This window comes from Polyodon spathula, chromosome 8 (assembly GCF_017654505.1).
Source record: "Polyodon spathula isolate WHYD16114869_AA chromosome 8, ASM1765450v1, whole genome shotgun sequence".
Taxonomy (NCBI): domain Eukaryota; kingdom Metazoa; phylum Chordata; class Actinopteri; order Acipenseriformes; family Polyodontidae; genus Polyodon; species Polyodon spathula.
Window position 1 is genome coordinate 15,588,281 of NC_054541.1, and position 15,576 is coordinate 15,603,856.

At 40.5% G+C, this 15,576-nt stretch overlaps 1 protein-coding gene across 1 annotated transcript in view; it reads right to left on the reverse strand.

Moving 5' to 3' along the window:
- Positions 1-13,175, reverse strand: part of LOC121319507 (ras association domain-containing protein 3-like) — an 82,663-nt gene extending 69,488 nt beyond the window's left edge. Inside the window, exon 1 of the mRNA XM_041256998.1 lies at positions 12,131-13,175. Within this exon, the coding sequence (XP_041112932.1) occupies positions 12,131-12,590 (460 nt within the window). The 5' untranslated portion in view covers positions 12,591-13,175. The remainder of the gene's footprint in view (positions 1-12,130) is intronic.
- Between the last annotated feature and the right edge of the window lie 2,401 nt (positions 13,176-15,576).

The window sequence follows — 15,576 nt, forward strand, 5'->3', positions numbered from 1 at the left end:
AAGCTTCTTTCGATGCTCTGTATAGTTTTTTGTTGGTTCGTTGAAAACCCCTCCATTATAAACAGTGTATTTTTGTTACTTCATTTCTGGTGTGATGTTCAATAATTTGGGTTGAATGTGGGTTTTAATCCCAGGAAAGGGTTACATCTATGCCTGCTTTAAAATAATTTCCATGTCAGAATGTGGAGACAATTGTGATCCAGTTAATTCATAACTCAATGTAGCTTAACTAATACAGGTGTGTATAAAAGGCTGCAACTAGCCTGTGTGTTCAGTCCTGTACAGACTCAGGGTTGGGGAAAAAAAAAAAAAACGTGTGTGACCATATATTGTTATTGTGTCTTGAAAAACCTTTTGTTTTCCTTTATGTTTATTAAGTAAGTCCTCAATAGCACCGCTGATCTCCAGCTTTTTTGCCCAATTGCTTACGCCTGACCCTCACGGCTGTACTTTGCCTTTCTGAAAGAGCTTTGAGAATGGAGCACACTGCAGCCTTTAACACCAGCTCAGTAATGTCTAAACTTTCAAAAGGGGATGTAATCAAAGATGCGTGGTACAAGAGCGACGCACGGACTGTAAAGTCGGGACCGTTTCTATTTGAGTGTGTTAAAAGCGACAGCAGGAAGACAATTCTGTGAACAATGGGTACCGTGAACATTCAACCAAAACAGACAACCGAGACATACAACAAGGAGCTGTGATCAATCAGGCTGCTGTGTGCCTGATTTCTTCTATGGGTCAATTCCTGGTTTTCATTTCCAATTCCTTTTCCTTTTTAATCAATTCTAGTTCATTTTACGACATGGGCTATATTAACAAAACTTCTATACAACTGGCTGTACAACACCTTCAGTTACACAATTACAATATAGATTGATTAAATCCATTTAACTTGCTGATGCGCTGAATGCTCATGAGCTCCGCAAATTAAGAGTCTGTGAGGTTACACCTTTCCAATTCCAACTCCTTCAAAGTAATTAAAATTGGAATTGGGAATTTATTTTAAAAAATGGAGTTGGAATTGGAATTGAAAAACAGGTGTTAACCTCAGCCTGGTCATTTATCCCCCAAACTGTGTTATAACAGCTGTTTTTTGTTTTGTTACCGAAGACCAAAACGCTGACTTAAGCCGAGGGAATGCAAAGCCACTTTTTCAGAAACAGTGGCTTGAAACCTGGTTCCCGGAAATGTATCAAACTCCAAGACTCCTTGGTGTGCCGTGCAGTGGCCTGAAACCTAGACTCCTGAAACCAAGCTCCAAGCCGCAAAGTGGCTTTGTGTTCCCTCAGCTTTAGAGCAGTTTCTTTAAGCTTGTACACCTAAACACACTGTTGTCCCAGTATCTGTGGCAAAAAGTCTTTGAGATTCTTCCATTACAACAGCAGGCCCAAGTGTTGTCAGGGTCTGTGAAGTACTGGTTTGTTTTAGGACTTTATATTTACAGGATATGTTGGTCCCATATGTTCCTCGTCGCACTGTGAGATCAGCGAAATCTGAACTTTTAGTTCCTAAAAGTCATCTAAAATCAGGAGTTGCTCTGCGCTCTGCCTTTGGAACTCCATCCCGACACAGTCAAGTCTTTTAAATCTTAATTATAAAACAGATTTGTTTGTTAGCTTGTTATTCTTGATCTGCATTAATTGTCCAATGGCTTTATGCTGTTTTTATTGCAAAGCGCCCTGGGAGGCACCGCATGAAGACTGCTATATAAAAGCACACAGTATTGTACTGTACTGTATACCCTGTCTGCTCTGGATTAACCCAGCTTGTGCCTGGGTGGCCTCAGTCTCTATGCAAATAAATGGAAGAGTGTTGCGGTCTCCTCAGACCTTAAGAGATCAGGATCAGCTTTCAGGAAGCAAAACAAAAATAAATAACAAACCAAAAAAACAAGCTGTGCTTCTGGGAGGAACCTACCGGCAGATTTCCACAGGAGCTGGGGCTTCAGACGCCGGGAGCTGCTCACCATTTTGGGGAAGCGGTAGAAGAAGTGGGCCACCCTTCTGAAGGTCCTGCTGAAATCCTCCGCCAGGCCCATGGCTACAGCTGAAATAGCAGGTACTGCACTAGGAGGCCAGCTTAAAGCACATTAGGGAATGCTGCTTGAACAGGGGGCTGGTTCCAGTGACACGGATGTGTGGCATGTTTGAAGTGAACTGATCTTTGGCTTGCTTGGTCTCAGGACCACCTGCTTTTACCCCTCACCCTTTCCTTGCAGACAGCCCCTCCCCCTTCCTTCAACCCCTCCTGTTTTCCCCAGACAGTATTAATACCCTCCAGGAGATGTGACAGATTCTTGACCTGACCGTGTCGTCTGAGGAGCTGTGCTGTGAATGATGAGTTTAGGGTTGTCACAGGGTGCTGTGTTTTCCAATGTGTGTCTGTGAGTTTCGTTTATTTGACAATAGCCATAGACATCGACACAGCAAGTCGCTCTCAGACCATGATTGCCATTAAGTCGCAGTCAGCTTGAATCTAAAAAGAGGATTCTTTAGGTATGTTTATTTCAATACGGGACCATTCTTCCATAGTTTACCCATTCTGAGCGCTCCAAACCTTATTGGCTCTCTAGTTAGGTGGTTTGAGCTACAGAAAAAAAAAAAAACTCAAAACCTGCTTGAAATCTTCTAGGATCTATTCATTGAATTATGTTTCTGCTGCCCTTGTAACAGCTCTACAAATCTACCAAATAACAAAAACTGCAGTGATCCCAGGATCATTTACTATGAACTAACCAGCGATGTTCTTAAGACAACCTACAGCCACAGCTGGGACTTATCAATGTCATCTCAAAATATCAAAATATGGAAGTAGCTTGGGAGGCAGAACAACACTCATTATGAAGTTCAATAGGAAGACACACACTAATTACAATGCAACATATTTACCTTATACATGGTAAATAATGGAGGCTTGGTGATCCAGTGGTTAGAGAAAGGGGCTTGTTACCAGGAGGTTCCTGGTTCAATTCAAGCTAAACCACTGACTTACTGTGTGTGACCCTGAGCAAGTCACTTAACCTCTTGTGGTTTGTCCTTCGGATGAGATGTAAAACCGAGGTCCTATTGAAAGTGACTCTGCAGCAGCAGTTGTGATGCATAGTTCACTCCCTAGTCTTTGTAAGTCGCTTTTGATAAAAGCGTCTGCTAAAGTACTCATTCATAATAATAGTACAGTGCAGTGCTATATAATATATCACACTTTAAATACAGGAGATTGAGGCCATCGCATTTTCTATGCACACAACAGGAAGAGTTACCAGAGGGCTGTTTGTGTTACTTTCGATAACAAAGTTTGTACTGAAATTATGACCTCGCTAGGTTCTCAGTCTTTCATCCAATCTAATTTAAAAGCCTTCCATCTCACTACCCCTGACTGCTCTCCAGTTGTGCGGTCAGGTCACTGTGCAAGCCAGGATTCATTAGATTCACAGGGTCAATGCACAGGGTCCTCACGGCTGTCTAGCCTTCAGCAGTAGCTCTTAGACACAGAGCTCCTTAATCAGAATAATTGGAAAAACATCTAGTATATCTAGTATTTTGTCTTTAGAACAAAGCATTTAAAAAAAAGACATCACAGTATCTAAAACTGTTTAATGATTAACTGTTTTATATTACCCTAGCTTGTCTCATTCACTTTGTTTTCATCAGGTGAAACTGGAGGAATATATATAAATTTGGGGATTGATTTATTAATATGCTTTACCATACCTTGCTATTCTTTACAATGCTTCCCTATGCTCCTCCATGCTTTCACTCTGCTTTATTACACCTTTCCGTGGTTTTACTATGGGAAACTTTTATAAGGGTTAGTTTACCATGGTTTATTTTGAATGTGCTTTACCATACCTCTCTATGCTTTACAATGCTGCCCTACGCTTTACCATACTTCTCTATGCTTTACAATGCTTCCCTATGCTTTACCGTACCTCTCTGTGCTTTGCAATGCTTGCCTATGCTTTACCAGACCTCTCTGTGCTTTACAATGCTTCCACATGCTTTACCACACCTCTCCACGCTTTACCATGCTTTCACTGTGCTTTATTACACTTTGCTGTGCTTTTATTATGGGGAAACTGCTATAATGGTGAACTGTGCGCAGAGCAGCTAAATGGTTCATCTTTACTCAGTTAACGCAGTTGGTCGAGTACTCAGTATGTTGCATAAATTACATGCAATTTCAGGTGGAATTTATCCAAGGGCGTGCACAGGAATCTAAATGTAGCTCTTTTCTTTACCATACTGCATCAAAAAGAATCTCATGTATTTCCTGTAAATGCCTGCTCAGGAAACTTTAGCACTCAGAGCCAACTGTTTAGCAAAATAATCAAACCCATTATCAGGGAGTACTTCCAGTCGTAGAAAAGAAAGAGTTCAGCTAACTCTATAGAAGCAGCTAGGCCAAGTAAACGCTTCAGTAGTTTTCTGCTCATTAAAACACAGCAATCAACCTGCAGCATTTTCACTGCACTGAATTCAACCTAGGACTGTGTCCTTGCAGCCTTTACAAACCCATTATAACCATCAAAAGAGCGGTAAACAGAAGTCCTAACAAGCCATGTATGGCTCCAGACAGCCCTGCTCTATTTCAATGTTTGAAAAAGGCAGTCTGACAAATTTGCACCTGGAGCGCTGTCTGTTGTTTCAGATGGACTAAGGTCAGCCTTGCGGGCTGCTGTTAGAGTCTGCTGCTACGGATTCTGTCCCGTGCTGGTGAGATGAGATTAAAAGCTCTAACACCATAAATGGAGACGAACCCGACTCATAGTTTGCAAAGTGGTTTAGACACTCCCCCGCAATGTGCTGGGTTGCTGGTTCACATCCAGCCTCCTCCCTGTTATATGAGCACTCATGTAAAGACACCGTCTGTGCAATTCGTATCACCCAGGACAACAAGATTTGTGTGAGGTTCAACAAATTGTGCCGTTATACTTTGCCCATCAGACAAGCAATTTTTTAATTTTATTTTCCTATGTTCATTCTGTTGCTAGAAAAAACTGAATTGTGGAAATCTAGCACCTAAGCAAAAATATTTTAAAAAGTGTTTACATCCCACCCCTATCACTTCTGATTGGCTAGTTGTGGAAGAAACTGATCTTCTGTTGGTTACAAATAAACCCAGAAATGGCTGCATGAGAGCCTCTGGCAACGCACAGACTAATCTTTTAAATTTAACCCTCATAAGGTAAGCTGGGGTCTATTCGGACACCACAGTGCTTTACTATCAGTTATTATGCGGATCTAGTGACTTGATTTTTATTTTCTTTTAGGTAGTTGTCAGGCACCCAACCCCTTACACTATGCAAAGGATAATTCTAGTCCAGGTAGCCTGGTTGAATTTCCCAAATTGTTTTAGGCTTGGTGTCCGTATGGACCCCAGGTGTAGTGTATCGGTGGGCCCAGCCTTCTCGTGTGAATATCTCAGGCACTGTAATAGCTTCCTAGTTCAAAATTTGTTTGAAAGCACAGAATTAGAACTTTCCAATGATGTATCGTACAGACATTCCTAAGCAAAACTACAGCAAACTGAAACTAAGGCTTGAGTCAAGTGCCATGAGTTGACTCCTAAGTTTTGTTTGTTGCCTATTATTAGGTCGCGTCAACAGATAGCGTTTCGGTTTCAACGTCATTTAAAAGTGCAGGCTTTGTGCTTTCCATTGATGACAGGCATGCCCATGTGCGTACTTTCTACAATCCCCTCATTCACTGCTCCAATGCTGTGATGAGCAGCAAATCAGTAGGTGTGTTCAAGTGCCTGTAACTCGAGCTAGGAACAAAAAAAGACTATGAAAACATGATGAAACTATGAAAACATGATGAAACTACGAAAACATGAAGATTGACTTTTTATTGACTTTTTTTGTCTTTGCAGAATTTGATGGAGCCTATTGTAAATATTGCATGCATGTTGGTAGAAAAACTGTAAAAAAATGCAGAGTAACTTGACAGGTTCTACACATATCTGGGGTTCAGCAGTTACAAAACTGAAAGAACGTCAAGAAAAATCAGAATTACACAAAGCAGCAGTAATAATTGGCAATGATTTTGAATCTGTGATGCAACAAACTAAAAACACATGTACATTAGAGAAAGTGGGGAAAAAAACAGGCAGAAGCTATTTTTATATTTGAATAAGTCCAAGTATTGCTTATTACAGTCGTACTCTAACTATGTTACTTAAATATTACTTAAATATAATAGCAAATTTGTTCCAAACTGCACTGAAAGAAACATTTCCTGTTAGAAATGTGTTGAGCTGAGGTGGGGTCACGGCCTTTTGTGTATAATGAATAACTTAGTGAACCAGTCAAGCTACAAGGCTAGATCTGGCTCTGTTAATCACTAACTGATTGATTGTGTTCACTGTTAAATAAAACCAAAGTTATAGTCTACTTTTTTGTGTGTATTTTGTGCGAAGGACAAGTAGATTGTGCTAGCATTTTGTCCCTTGGACAACAAGTTTTTTTCAAAAATTGTACACCCCTGGTCTACATGTTCAATAGAAGTGTTAATCAAGTTTTAAAAGTCATGTTTACTCATGTACTGAAAAGCGATTAATGCCAACTAACATTTTTAAAAAGCCGATTGAAAGCAAATTTTCCTCTCATCCGGGGCGCTGGCATTGTTACAGCCATACCACTGACATTGACAATATCAGTTACCGGTTGCTAAGACCACGTGAAATATCCACAGCACTCACTGAATGTTCAAAGAGTATTCTGTTTATATTACAATGTATGGAAAATAAATATGTTAAAACCGTAACATAAGCAGCTGAACTGATAGAATTATTTTGATCAAGCTTCACATCCTGGGCGCCTGCGGGCCTACCTGTATACTGCCCAGAGCTGCGTGGTCCTCCGACACTGTAGCTCTGAAAGGTAGCTGCACGGCGGGCCTGCAGAGTGAAAAGAAGCGGACTGCTGATGGCACACATTTCGGAGGATGCGTGTGTCTGTTTTAGTCTCTCCCGAGTCAGCACGGGGGTGGCAGCGGTGAGCCGGGTTAAAATAAAAAAAAAAGAATTGGTTTTTCTAAAGGGGAGATATAGTTTCAGCTGAACCAGTGGAGCAGGTCTCAATGGATGAGAAACCAGGTGCAATAGCTTTCCTTTCCTTGACATTCAAACAGGATTGGTCACCGCTCTCACACTTACGTTACATTCTTCACATTCCACTTGCCGTTTGTTTATAAAACACATTGTAGTCCTACTGTACCTGATGCAGCTCGCCAATCATTATGACCCAGAGTGAAACCAGGAAAGTACATTCCAAAATATTTTGCCACCTTTTTGATATGCATATCCCTTTAGAAACATGTGTTTAGAATTGGAAGTTGCATGTGAAACTGAGGGGTCAAACAATTACAAAATGTTTTTCTGTTTACTAAATATATATAAAAAAGTAACATAACATGCATAAAAAATAAATCATTCTTATATTATCAATACAAAATCACTGGAACAGTACAGTGCATTACTACCCATTCTCCACACTGAGACCTGAATGAACCTGCTTGCAGAGGGAGGGGAGGGCAGTCACTGGAACAGCACAGTGCTTTACTGCCCATTCTCCACACTGAGACCTGAATGAACCTACTTGCAGAGGGAGGGGAGGGCAATCAGTGGAACAGCACAGTCTTCATGGAGAATGGGGTTCATGGCAGACCGTTCTAACACACACATAGCAGGGGAAGCACAGCTATATTATATGTGTTTGTTTGGAAATAGTGTGTATGGAAAAGACCAGGATAAAGGTTTTGCTGTAAAAAAGAAGCATTTTAATTCTTTGGTACCCTGAGGAAACCTTAGCTGTGGCAGATGTATGGTTAATGTTGGTATCTGCCGCTGTTAACCTATGTGGTTCTTCAATGGACTGCTGTGATTGAGTCAGGAAACTCATGTGATAGATTATTTATTAAAACAAACCAGACAATACGACTACATTATACATTTTTTCACAATATTCTTTGGCCTCGCCTTTCGGGGTACCCCTACCCATAAATTAGCTCGCAGATCAGTGGAGAGGCTGACCATAGGGAAGCCATGGGCAGGGGGGCAGGATAGCTGCCCTGCCCGTTAGACAAAGACAAGAAGCAGGTGGAGGCTGGGGAGGTGAACTCTGGCGCAAGCGGGAACGTAATGGAGTGAGGCAAGATAGCAATCCTTTCCTTGCTGATCATGTTGCTTATTGAAGGACGAATGAGATAATAGCTATTTGGCTGACAATTTAATCTGGTATTGGAACCACTTAAAAAATCCTTGATGTTTACGTGATTTGATCTAAAGTGAAAGTGAGTTCCCTGCCTGAACCATTTCAGTCCCCTGTGCACGCTGCACAAAGACTACTGAGTGTGATCTGCATTACACCTTATCTGTCCGACAACACGCATCATATATGTAAATGTCCTGATGTCCGTGCTCCGGTTTTTACCAGGGATCAAACCACCATTCTTCCTCAAACCACCACTGTAATTCCAATTAAAAAATATTTGAAAAGTGACTCCGCAGGTTGTTTTTCTTTTTATTTTAGGAGCCTTCTCCCTAACTGCACTAGCACTAGCACTAGGGTTGCACTAGTATTCCTTTCCTTGACATTCAAACAGGATTGGTCTCCGCTCTCACGCTTACGTTACATTTTTCACATTCCACTTGGCGTTTGTTTGTAAACCCAGAGAGAAAACAGGAAACTGCAGCTAGGGCCAAACGTTTTGCATCACCCTATAGAATTAATTAATTTTGCTTCATAAAGTTGAATGAAACCTGCTGAATAATGTTACGTTCACATACTGAATTACATACCGCTTTGCAGTTTTCCACATACTTAACAAAAAGCTGACAAATTGAAATCTAACATGAAATACTGGACTACAATGATGGCTTCTGGAAGACTTTTGTGATGTAATTTTGTAGTTTTGTGACTACATGATGTAAATTAATGTTAATGATTGTGAATGATCTCCTGCTCAATGCTGGTGCTGGTGCTCCCTCTTTGCTTGTCCTCCTTAACCTAACAGCAGCTTTTGACACCATAGATCATGGCATTCTTCTTGACCACCTTCAGAAGTATGCTGGAATCTCTGGAACCCGTCTCTCCTGGATGTCCTCTTACCTATCCAGACGCATGCAGTCTGTTTTCTATGCTGGATGCAGTGGTGTTGCAAACCCAGTCACTTGTGGTGTCCCCGAAGGATCTGTTCTTGGGCCCCTTCTCTTCAACATCTACATGCTTCCCTCGGGTCACCTCATCTGCCAACACAGCCTCATGTTTCATTCCTATGCTGACGACACCCAGCTTTACCTAAAACTCGACCCTGGTAGCCCCTATGTCATGGTCCTGCTCTCAGCTTGCATTCAAAACATCAAGCCCTGGATGTCTGCCAATTTTCTCCAGCTGAACATTAGCAAATCTGAACTTCTTCTAGTAGGATCTAAAACTCAACTTAAGAATCTCAATATAGCTGCCCTGAACTTCGGAAACTGTCTACTGCTGCACTCCCCCAGTTTATGACGCCTTAATTTACTTCTTGACAGCAACCTCTCCTTTGATGCCCACATCTCCTCCATTGACAAATCTTCCTTCTACCATCTTAGAAACATCTCCAAAGTCCGTCTTTCCCTCCCGGTGCAGACATACTTTGTCATGCGTTCGTCTCCTCTCGACTCGACTACTGCAACTCTCTATATGGTGGTCTCCCGGCACACACCATAAACCGACTGCAGCTACTTCAGAATGCCGCTGCCAGGATCCTTACCAGATGTAAAAAATGTGATCACATCACCCCGTCTTGCCCAGCTGCACTGGCTACCTGTAAAGTTCAGGATTATTTTCAAAACTCTCCTGCTCACTTACAATGCCCTTTATCACACAGTTCACGAGTACCTCCTCAACCTGCTGACCTGCTATGTACCTGCCCGCTTGCTGAGGTCCTCTTACTCTGGCCTGCTTGTTATCCCCAAGCAAAAGTGCACCACACTTGGAGAACGCTCGTTTAGCTCCATGGCTCTGACTCTTTGGAACGCTCTCCCAGCTTTGGTGCGTTATGCTCCCTCCGTCGCTTGCTTTAAATCAGCACTTTAAGCCTGATATCTGCTATTAGCTGATGTGTTGCTGTTACTATTTCATGTATTATGCTACTATCATGTATTATGCACTTTCCAATGTATTTAATGTATTACGCATTGTTTTTACTGTAGCATATATTATGCATTTCTCTGTATTTAAAGTATTATGGATTTTCTTGTTACTGCAGCTTATAAAGCGCTTTGTGATGGTGGTCCACTATGAAAGGAGCTATATAAAATAAAGATTGATTGATTGATTGATTAAATAAAAGATCTAAATTATATTCATATAGTTTTTTTTATTATTATTATTATTATTATTATTATTATTATTATTATTATTATTATTATTATTATTAATATTATTTCTCAATCCTAAAATTCCAGTTGGTGCAAAACTTGTGGCCATAGCTGTGCTAGACAGGGGTCCCCAAATCTTGGTGTTAGACACCCTAGCGGAGGGAAGACTTGTCCTCCCTGTTTTCTTGTAAAATGGCACATAGAGTCTAATAACTATGACTTCCGGCTATAGCATTACAATGGGGGAGCACAGTGCTGTTAGCCAGGGCACTTGGAAACACAAAGATTGTAAATGTACCCTAGAGCTGACATCAAAGCTATATTGGTCATATTCAAAATACAGGAACCACAACAGTGAAGAATCCCATTGCCATGAAAATACTTAAAACAAATTTTACCATGTTTTACCATGTTTTACCATGCTTAAATTTTTGGTCAAGGCTTTATGCTTTACTTTCATTTTTGATTCCCAGAACTTTTTTTTAATTTTCTGCCAGCTTGAAAGTCACTTCCAGTTTATTACAGATGGTATACGTCTTGAGAATATCATAAAACACCAAGGCTATAAATAGTCCGTATTTTCTATGGCTTATACAAGAATTTAAATGTGCACCTTTTTTGCAGATGTGTATCATTAAAAGCAATCGGAGCATTAATCATTGCAGGTATGTTTCAGTTTCAGGCTATACAGCCTCGCCCTACAAGCTTACCAGCAATGTCTCAATCTTTATATATACAAATAACCACATGGCTAGAATGTTAGCTATGACTCTGTGATTGCATGGGATTGACCAGTGACTCTACAGCAAGCTACAGCATGATTTAAAAAAAAAACATTAATGTCGTGCCTCTTAGCTACACACGTCTCAAATGTGCAGTTTTGAAAGAAACACATGCTATAGCGAACATGTATTTTCATTTTAAACCAGGTTGTCTTGTTGTGCAGTGGCTTAATTAAAGTTCTCCGTTTGCTCACTTCCCCTCAACAAGCCAGGAGCCCGGTGAACTCTGGTCTTCGTCCTCCAGGAGCCGGTAGCACGCTGACACCCGCAGTCAAGCTTCTGAGTGGCAATTCGCTTTCTGGTGGATTTTGTGGACGCCAAATTCATTGCGGCTTTGCCCCGCGTGTCTGATCTAACGAGACTCGCAATTACCGATTGGATAAATAATGAACAAATTGCTGGTAAATAATGTACTGCCCCCTACAGTCACGCTCGCGGCTTAATGAGAACAAATGGGACCTTATATAACTGTTGAAAATGCTGGCAACGTCTGCTTACAAAATATCAAGTTTGACAGAAGAAAAAGATCAGTGTAAGACGCAGCGTTTTAAAGATGCAAAGCTGCTCTATAACCGTGTTCAATGTTGTTATACTGTAATGGATGTAGTTAACGCGTTTTTGTTGTGGGTGGTTTTTGTAGTTAATGTCTGTAGTTTAACTGAAAAATGTAACAAAAAAAATAAATGGTATAACTAATACTGACACCATTTCTGTCTCAAGCAATGGTTCTTTCATTAACATTACAAACATCATAATGTATTTCCTTTAGAGACGTTTCCTACAGTAAAGTATAGTACCGCATAGCAAAGTGTAATAAAGCACAGCGAAAGCGTGGAGCAAGCAGAAATAATTGCGATTTATAACAAACATGACAAACCAGGTAATCTATAGTAGATACATTGCAAAACCTTGAGTAAAAACATGGTAAAACTGCACAAATACCGTGGTAAACCGTACTATTCGTAAACAGACCCGTTTTCACATACCTGAACATACGAGGCCGCTTTGCAGGATGTAGCGGCAGCAGCAGTCACACCAAGCCCCGGTGATGCCACCACAGAAGCTGTGCCCCTCTCCTCGCTCTTCTCTCTCTCGGGGGTCTTTCCCGGGCGGCTCAAAGATGGTTCTCACATGGGGAGGTCGATATCCTCTTTTCCTGCACCGGGGGGCTCCAGCGCCCACCCCCACGGGATTCCGTTCCCCTGAGTTCGCCGGCGCTTCCCAGTAGCTGACATCTTGAGCCGGGAGGACTGGGCTCTTGAGCACCTTAGCCAGGTTCTTTTGGAGTCGCATCTTCGCTTGAGGAGGAGATACCTCGCTGACGTTGCCCTTCCACGCTGCTATGAGCGAAGTGGGTTGTGGTGGCATTTGTTTAACAGCAGTCGTAGTCGACGCCATGGCTGGATTAACACCATCAATTGGAATGCCGCGCAGTGCTTCCTGCATTGATTCATATCACTGCTTTCGAGTCACGTATGTATCGAATTCATTCAACAGGTACAGCTGGTTTGTCCAGCCCGGGTCCCGGGTGCAACAGCAACACTTCAGTATCAAGAGCTACAGTTAGGTACCCCCTCCCTCTTCGTGCACCTTGCTTTGCTAATTTCCCCCGAAACCTCTACACTGCCTGCATGTATTTCTCTTTGGATATGCCGTGTTCGGGAAGGGGAAACCGGTTGATTGATTTTATATTAATTGCATTCGCAGTGTTTTTAATAGGTTATAATAATCAAGTAAAAAAAAAAACAAGAAACTCAGGATAATTGAAGGATACGAGTAGTGATCTAGGATGATGTCAAATGTTACCAGTATAACAGAAACCCTATTTAGGAAAACACCTTTTTTTCCGTTTTGCTTCATTAGGAAGATACTAGCCTGTTTCAAATCTATGGAGCGCAGTCCCAAGGTCGTTATAAAAGCGCCATCTAGCGATCAACCACTTTGAAAACAAGTTCCCGTTGTTTATGTGTTAAAATGAAGTATCGTTTTTTTTAGGAATAAATACATAAAAATGACTCGTATTTTAAATTATGTATTTAACATTTAATCACAGTGTGATTTTTCATTTTAAAACTAAAAAGTGTGACTAATTTCGTTGAAATACCTCTCGTTTAATTGGGACAGCCGCTTATTCATGACATTTGTACTTCTCCCGAGCCGCCCCCATAAACCGGCGCGACTGTACCTTCTTTAATAGGATGTGTGATTCGAAGTATCGTACTGCACTGTGTGAAGGGGGTGGTCGCTTCACCGCGTCCCTGTCTCTAAAAGTCCCTTTTAACGTAAGACTATGGAAGCATGTCGTAATGAATCATGTTATTGAAAAATGTAAACATTATTGTAGGAACTGAAGCGTGTAATATTACCACGGTTCACTAGAGGGCGCCAAAGCACTTCTTGTTCAAATTAACCATTATATATAGAAAGTCGCTGTGTGATAACATATTCTGTGCTTTGCTTCTAATCTTCACTCGTTACGAGCACAGGGCGTCACTGTTTGCAAGCATCGTCAATTAATTCACCTGGTAAATTCAGTGTAAAGCTAGGCTAAAGTCTCAAATCGAAAATTGCCTACCGTCAAACAGGCAAATAAGTCAGACTGATATGACAGGATTGATTGATAGCAACAACAAAATGACATAACTCAATGCCACTTAATTTACCAAAATGAAACTAATTTATTATGGATGCGGAAAAAACACATTAACAGTACGCTGTGTGGAGTCAAGCTAGAAACCTGTCTGTCTGAACTTCATGTTTTAATCCCATTATGAACCTACACAAAGGGGACAAACACACATACAACATGCTTTTGTGTAAAAGAGAAAATATAAAAAATACATTATCTGAAATCAAATGAACTGAAGCACAATCTCGTAAATGCGTAATTGTACTGCAGGCTTAAAAGTGCAAATGGAATGAAAGTGAAACATAACGTTTCTGTTTTGCAAAACAGAAAATAAATAATACTAAATGTACTAAAGTATTTAAGAAAACAGTATATATACAGTACCGGCAATGTGTAAATCAGGTTGACAGATTTTACCCGAATTGAAGTCACAGTAGATGCTATAGTCAGAGGGGAAAGTAACTTTAATTTCTTACCGGTGTAGTGTTATTTTCAGGTACACGTTAAAAAGTAGTACCCAGCGTACCCTGACTTCTGCCATGTTTTCGGTCTTTTACATCTTTTTAAATTTAATTTATCATATTTTTAGTCTTTTACGTCGTTTTTAATGTAATTTATCATATTTTTCCACTATTATGAAAATAGTATGTGAATATTTATCATATGCAATACATTGGGTCTTGTACATTTTTGTTAGTTGTGCAACTTTGCAGTGGACTTCTCGTGGATTTTTTATTTTTATTTTTTATTTTTTAGATTAATTTCTGTTTCCAGATTAAGTTTGCCAAAAAAATTAGTGTTAAATGTACCTCTTTGACAATAGGAAAACACCCATCAGATCGCAATTGATTGCTCATTTACCAAAATCTGACAGTATAAAAATTTCTAACATCATTACACAGGTCAAGTTTTGGTATGTGTATCACATTCTGACGATGTACCACTTTCTAACACTACACCGGCTCTATAGTCCAGATCACGGCTTCTATCAAAGTGAAAAACAACATCCACAAACTTGAAGCTTATCTATAAACTCCAGGTACATTCAAACAGTATTCCAATTCCAAAAGAAAATAAGATAGTGACAGACAAGTTGAAAAAGGCATGCAAACAGAGTAATCTAGCTAGAAAAAATAAATCAATTTTTTTGTTGCATTTTTCCTGAGGGATATCAGACAAGGTTTGTTAGTTAAACTGTTCCACCACTATTACCACTAGTTTAATGTTGACTTGAAAAATCTCCTGGTTCCACAAACCTGATAACTCTAGACTCCCAGTCCCTTATGAACATTAATTTCAGAAGACGGTGTTTTGGAGTTTGAGTTAGTTTGGATAAACCGAGTAAAGAAATGATTGCATTTAATCCACTGAGGCAAAAACAAGCAGACTGCTACTGCCAAACTTGTTCTGCACCGATCTGTATATAGTCTGCTTAACAGTGCACACGGCTAGTAAGGAAACTTGCACAAAAAACCTACAGACCGTGATACGTTTTCTATTTATCACTATTTATTTTTAAAGCTTTTTTTGCGTAAATACAATAAGGTATCTGTGATTTAAAGAAACATATTAAGTTCCTGACAGGGTTTGTAGTAAACAAATTACTTGTATAACAAATATGATTTTTACACAGCCAGTTCACTCCCACTCACTTTCCCACCAAACACATTCGTTTCGAAACTCATCACTCAAACTGCTTGCAGTGTGAGGTGGGCAGGGAGAGGCAACGCTGTAAAGGGCTGTGCGCTTACGGTATAGCTCCAGTAAAGTAAAGCTTGAATAAAGCTAACCACAGCATCATGC